At 37.1% G+C, this 7,383-nt stretch overlaps 1 protein-coding gene across 1 annotated transcript; it reads left to right on the forward strand.

Annotated features, from left to right (window-relative positions):
- The first annotated feature begins 323 nt into the window (after positions 1 to 323).
- Positions 324 to 1,262, forward strand: LOC109680538 (olfactory receptor 5AN1-like). The gene has a single exon (XM_020155345.2). It carries the CDS (start codon positions 324 to 326, stop codon positions 1,260 to 1,262), a length of 939 nt encoding a protein of 312 aa, XP_020010934.1.
- Positions 1,263 to 7,383: the final 6,121 nt, after the last annotated feature.

Below are 7,383 nucleotides of genomic sequence, written 5' to 3' on the forward strand. Positions count from 1 at the left end.
TTCTGACTGGGGTGAGGGGGAATCTCAATGTAGATTTGATTTTAATTTCCCTGATGACTAAGGATGTAGAACATTTTCAAGTATTTATTGACCATTTTAATTCTCAAGAGATTCAATGAATTAATGTGGAGTCTGAACCACCTAGCAGGTTCTTGATGACAATTTGAGAAAAAAGGCTGAGGCCTTCCCACAGAAGCATTTCTCCTTTTCCAAGGTTTATTGGAGGAAAAGATGGGTGGTATTATAAGAATTGATGCTGTAATTTCACCTGAACCAGCAATGCATTCTCTTGTCTCCTTTCTGATATTAGGAGCACCAAGACAATGACTGGAGGAAGAAATATTACTGAGATCACCCAGTTCAAACTCCTGGGATTCTCAGATTTTCCCAGAATCATAGGAGTGCTCTTTGTTATATTTCTGCTAATATATATTACAAGTCTGACCTGGAACCTATCCCTCATTTTTTTAATAAGGATGGATTCCCACCTCCACACACCCATGTATTTCTTCCTCAGTAATCTGTCCTTCATAGATCTCTGCTACGTCACCTCCACAGTCCCCACGATGCTCTCCAACTTCTTCCAGGAGCAACAGACCATCAGCTTTGTAGGTTGCATTGTTCAGTACTTCTTTTTTTCAGTCATGGGACTCAGTGAATCTTGTCTCATGACAGCCATGGCCTATGACCGGTATGCAGCTATTTGTAATCCACTGCTCTATTCATCAATCATGTCACGCACCCTCTGTGTTCAGATGGTGCTGGGAACCTATACAGCTGGATTCACAGGCTCTTTATCCCAATTATGTGTTTTGCTTCAGCTCCACTTCTGTGGGCCTAATGTCATCAGGCACTTCTTCTGTGACATGCCCCAACTGTTAAAACTATCTTGCACCAACACATTCTTTGCACAAGTCCTGATTGCTATATTAACAATGTTGTTTGGGATAGGAAATGCTTTAATTATCTTGATCTCCTATGGCTATATTGTCATGTCCATCATGAAGATCACTTCAACTAAAGGTAGGTCCAAGGCATTCAACACTTGTGTTTCTCACCTGACAGCTGTTTCCCTCTTTTATACTTCCAGTATCTTTGTCTATTTGAGTTCCAGTTCTGGTGGCTCCTCCAGCTTTGACAGATTTGCATCAGTCTTCTACACTGTAGTGATTCCCATGCTGAATCCTTTGATTTACAGTCTGAGGAATAAGGAAATCAAAGATGCCATGAAGAGATTGAAAAATAAGACAGGCTACTTCTAATGTCATAGACTGAGATTTCTGACAGCTCATTCTTCCAAAAGCACAAAAATATGAACGTGACCGGGACACTACAAATTAATACTGACCTTGTACAAGGATCAATTTGACACAAACTATATGCTAATATAGACCTAGCTGAAGCAATGCCATGAGAACAGAGAATCCTTAAGTCCTAAAGACTATCTGTTTTCGTGTTATATACAGAGTAACCTCATCATTACTAGATCCATGTTTAGATACTACGTTTTTGTTTTTGTTTTTGTTTTTGATGTTGAGTTTGATGATTGCTAAATTCAGGACCTGTCCTTAATGAATATGGCAGAGGATCCAAGATCCAGAATCCTCTCTGAAATGTTGTGACGCAGTAAAATAAAGATCTGGTGGTGACCATTGCTTATTGTGTTTCTGAACAGGTAGGAATGCACATCAGAGCACTGATTGAAAGAAATTGTATTATACATTGGTCTGGTTGTGCTCCTGGAAAGAAAAAGCTGAGACAGCTAAAGTTTGTGTAAGGCAAATCAGTAAGATTTTGGTCATACACTTGTCTCTACCAGTTATAGCCCAAAGAATGAGGAGATGATCTGAATTATTGAGATGGACGAGACATAAGGTTTCATCAGTGTTATTTACCTACAAGTGTGGTGATTTGATTCCTTGAATCCAGAGACCAATAGGAATTTATGATGGAATTTGATATCCAAAGACCAAATCATGGCCAATATCAATATGATGCTTTAGGATCTTGACCTCCCTTCCTTCCCCCATCCCATTCATCCAAAGAGTTCGCACTCTCAAATTATTTTTAATATTATAGACAACTGGTCAACTGTGGGGTAAGGAGACCTGTGTGAAATTATTGTAATCACACTAGAGTCTCTGAATATTTAATGGTGCAGAGACTAAAAACAAATAAAAGAAAACAGTATACTGGTCTTTAAAAAAAAATGAACCAACAGTCATTTTTTAGAGACTACCAGAAAATCCTCAAGGATCATGAGTATCCCCAAGGATCATGCTAGTGTTATCATGAATTTCTGTTGGAAAGGAGTTTACATTGTCTCTTTTGCAGAGAACATAAACAGGTTCTATATGTGGAAGCAGGATGAAACAAATATTATATGATAGGAGGGTAGATGGCAGTAGGATTTGCTATTTACCCACATTCTTTTTCTTCTCAGCTTCTCTGTCAGTTAAGATTATGCTTTGCAAATCCTAACTGCTCAAAATCGGTTTTTCCCATAATAGATTTTTGGACAATGGAATTGAAAGAGAAGTGACCTATAGACTTGTTACATTCACTTACATACTCATAAGAGAGTACATCCTTCCCCTTGTGTGTTTTATCACTTCATCATTGAGATGAGCAGTATTGTGGATAGTGACTGCTCTATCAGTCATGGTGCAGGAGTGGGATAAACTTTGCTTATCCATGGTGGATGTAGTGAAGGAAAAATAAAGCTTGGTTGTTTTGAGATACTGAGTTTGAGGTTGTTGCTGGAGCAGAACCAAATCTGTTCTAAAGCTGTTCAAAACATGTTTGGGAATAATATTAATTTGAGTTAATATGGTCTGATAGTATAGACTCACAACAACCCAAAAATCATAGATTCTGAAACATAAATATTTTTACCATGTCTCAAAGAAAGCTTAATGAATAAATTAATCAGTGAATTCTAAGATACTTATATGACTACCCCTATGGATATACCCAATAACTTCTTTGGGTGGTTACAGACAGGACAAATGGAAATTCATGAAGTCTGTAAGTATTTTCACCTGAAAGCATGACTACAGATTTTACTAATACCATCCAGATTCTTCTAGGTCATATCTGAGTACATATTTTTAAGTATAATTTAAGAGACACTTACTGAATCAATTTTATTGCAAAAATTATAGAAAATTATTATTCCCAAACAAGTTTAAGGACACCTATAACATTGTCCAATATTTTTGTGCTATCCAAATCTACCAGAACTGTGTCTATCCTTAAATACCATCATTCAGAATGGTGAGAAGTTGAAAGGTTTTTTGTGAGATCAAGAACAATACAAGGATGTCCAACCTCACCATTACTATCAAAAATAGTACTTGAAGTCCTAGCTATAGCAATTAAGTAAGAAAAGAAACAAATACTTCTAAGTAGGCAGGAAGGAGTTAAATTGTCTCTGCTGAGGACATGATATTAGATATGGGAAATCTTAACTATTCCACCAAAAGTTGTTAAAACTAGTAAATAAATACAGAAAGGTTGCAGTCTACAAGATTAATATAAAATATCAGTAGTTTTTCTATATATTAACAATGAACAATATGAAAAAAAAGAAGTTAAGAAAACAATTCCACTATAATAGCCTTGAAAACATTCTTAGAAGTAACTGTAACCAAGGAAACAAAAGATCTGTTCATTGAAAACTCTAAAACATTGATGTAAAATCAAAGAGACACAAATAGAAACTGAGGTGAGGTGGTGAATTATAAGCTTCCTAGATTTGACTCTGAATAAGAAAAGTAAGAGTAACAAAGTTGAGACTATATTCTGATGACAGAAAGCAAGGAAGAGCATTGGGAATCATGAAAGAGGTGATGGGATGGCTGAAAAGCATAGAGAAACAGAAAGTGAAAGACTAGGAAACAGTACACGAACACAAGGTAAGCCAGGCAAACCTTGAAAAAGCAGATGGCAAACCTAGCCATAGGGAAAGCCCACACTTCTCAAAAGCCTTAACTCAGTGTCGGGATTTGGTGTTACAGTGATTCCTCCTAAATGGCAGGTCCACTGGGTCACAAGATTTTTCCAGACTCTTCATTCCCATCGAGTATTTAACTGTGTGGCAAGGTCTAAAAACATTGAGACCCACAGATGGAGTGCCTGAGTCAAGCAGTTATCCACCTACAGTACAGAAATCACTCCTCTGTTTGTTCTCATCATTCTCTAGGCATTCAAGGGATACCACTATGCTTGGATGCTTGCTGGCCTTGGAGGCACAAACTGGAGCCTATGCAGAAAGTAGGAATGTGCCAAGCCCCAGATGACAAAGCTCCTAGTGGTTAATCAAGGTTCCTGGTATACAATAAAGGGAAGCTTTTAAAGGAAAGGGAGGTCTAAAGCAGATAACATACCCTTGGCTGAAGCCACCCTCAGCCCACCTACAGCATCAACCTACACACTAGGAACTACAAGAGACTCCAGTTAATTTCTTCTTTCTGGGTGTTTCTGAGGATCATATCTAGTGCTGTGAGTACACGGGTAAATATTTGCTATTGAACTATAGCCCCATTCCAGTGGAGAGAAATTAAACCTCAATCCTGCCACTACCTATCCCTGACTTAACACCGAGAATATATCAACTGAAAGAATATCAGTGATTAAAACTTTTAACCCATCATTTGGCCTCAGATGTGTAAATCTCAATGCAGAAAACCAAGAAATATGAAGAAGAATAAAAGGCAACATGAATGTTCCAAAAGTTACACAACTCCACACCTACAAACTCTACTGAAGTGGATAAAATCACAGACAAATAATTCAAATGAATTATTATACTAATTGTCACTGAAATTAAAGAGAACATGAGTAAATACCTAAATTAATTCAAAGAGATTACAAATAAACAGTTGGATGAAATTAGAAGACAATGTAACATTTAGGAAAGAATCAAATAATATATACCTTTCATTAATTATTCTAACTATGAATGGTCCTAATTCTCCAACCAAAAGCCACTGACTGGCATATTGGATTCAAAAAAAGACCCAACCATTTTTTGCAGACAAGAAATGTGCTTCACTGGTTAAGACAAACACAGGCTTAAAGAGAAAGGATTGGAAAAGGTATTTCAAGAAAATGGAAACTGAAAGCCACCAGGAGCAGCAATACTCCTATCTAACAAAGCAGACTTCTAACCAAAATTAAAATGAGGCAAAGAAGGTCACTTCTTATGGATGAATGGAATAATCTACCAGGAAGTGATAACAATTATAATCATGTTTACACTGAATATCAGCACATTCGATTTCACAAGAAACACTACTGAACATAAAAGCACAGATAGGCCCCAAGTACTGGATGACTTTAATACTCCATTCTCACCAAACACTTAGACAAAGGAAGGAAACATCAAAATTAAATGACACTTTAGATCAAATGAACATAACAGATATCTACAGAACATTCTACCTAACAGCCACAGACTACACACTTTTCTCAGCATCCCATGATACATTCACCAGTTAGATCGTAATTAAGCTTTAACAAATACAAGAAAACGGATATGATTACCTATATTTTATCAGAACACAATGGAATAAAACTGGAAATGAATAGCAAGAGAAATTAGAAAAAATATATGAACACTTGGAGAATAAACACTATACTTTTGAAGGATCAGAGGCTTATCAAAGAAATAAGAGAGAAATTCAAAATTCATAAAATCAAATTAAAACACAAGCTGTTAAAACTTTTGGGACACTACAAAGCAGTGCTAAGAGGAAAGTTTATAGCTATGAACATCTACACTAAGCATTCAGAGAGGTAAATAACCTAATAATATGCCTCAAGCTCTCAGGAAACAAGAACAAGCCAAGAGACTCTTCAAGATGACAAATTGATGATGGTAGACCCCAGAACACTAAGTTCTCACAAGCCTGAAAGAAAACTTCAAGTTTGTGGTAACAATGGTAGGGGAATCTGGCTAATCTGCCAATTAAGAGGTCACCAACCTATAGGCAGACCAAATCTACAGAGAACAACCTTTAAGTTGGCTTTTTATAATGCAAAACAGTCCAAGATGCACAGGCACTCCAGCAGCAACTCCACTGTGGAAATAGAAAACAATTTCATGTAAATATATTTTTTCTTTCTTTTATTTTGTTGTTTTTATTATTTATTTATTTATTTTTATTATTCATATGTGCATACAATGCTTGGGTCATTTCTCCCCCCTGCCCCCACCCCCTCCATTACCACCCACCCTGCCCCCTCCCTCTCTCTCCCAGCCCCTCAATACCTGGCAGGAACTATTTTGCCCTTATCTCTAATTTTGGTGAAGAGAGAGTATAAGCAATAATAGGAAGGAACAAGGGCTTTTGCTAGTTGAGATAAGGATAGCTATATAAGGAGTTGATTGACATTAATTTCCTGTGCATGTATGTTACCTTCTAGGTTAATTCTTCTTGATCTAACCTTTTCTCTAGTTCCTGGTCCCCTTCTCCTATTGGCCTCAGTTGCTTTTAAGGTATCTGCTTTAGTTTCTCTACGTTGAGGGCAACAAATGCTAACTAATTCTTTAGGTGTCTTACCTATACTCATATCTCCCTTGTGTGCTCTAGCTTTTCTCTTGTGATCAAATTCAATCCCCTTGTTGTGTTTGCCCTTGATCTAATGTCCACATATGAGGGAGAACATACGATTTTTGTCTTTTGGGCCAAGCTAACCTCACTCAGAATGATGTTCTCCAGTCGCATCCATTTACCAGCAAATGGTAACAGTTCTTCTTCATGGTTGCATAAAATTCCATTGTGTATAGATACCACATTTTCTTAATCCATTCGTCAGTGGTGGGGAACTTGACTGTTTCCATAACTTGGCTATTGTGAATAGTGCTGCAATAAACATGGGTGTGCAGGTGCCTCTGGAGTAACCTGTGTCACATTCTTTTGGGTATATCCCCAAGAGTGGTATTTTTGGATGAAATGGTAGATCAATATTTAGATTTTTAAGTAGCCTCCAAATTTTTTTCTGGAGTGGTTGTACTAGTTTACATTCCCACCAACAGTGTAAGAGGGTTCCTTTTTCCCCGCATCCTCACCAACACCTCTTGTTAGTGGTGTTGGTAATGATGGCTATTCTAACAGGGGTGAGGTGGAATCTTAGTGTGATTTTAATTTGCATTTCCTTTATTGCTAGAGATGGTGAGCATTTTTTCATGTGTTTTTTTGGCCATTTGAATTTCTTCTTTTGAGAAAATTCTGTTTAGTTCACTTGCCCATTTCTTTATTGGTTCATTAGTTTTGGGAGAATTTAGATTTTTAAGTTCCCTATATATTCTGGTTATCATTCCTTTGTCTAATGTGTAGCTGGCAAATATTTTCTCCCACTCTGTGGGTGTTCGCTTCA

The sequence above is a fragment of the Castor canadensis genome, chromosome 1 (assembly GCF_047511655.1).
Source record: "Castor canadensis chromosome 1, mCasCan1.hap1v2, whole genome shotgun sequence".
Taxonomy (NCBI): domain Eukaryota; kingdom Metazoa; phylum Chordata; class Mammalia; order Rodentia; family Castoridae; genus Castor; species Castor canadensis.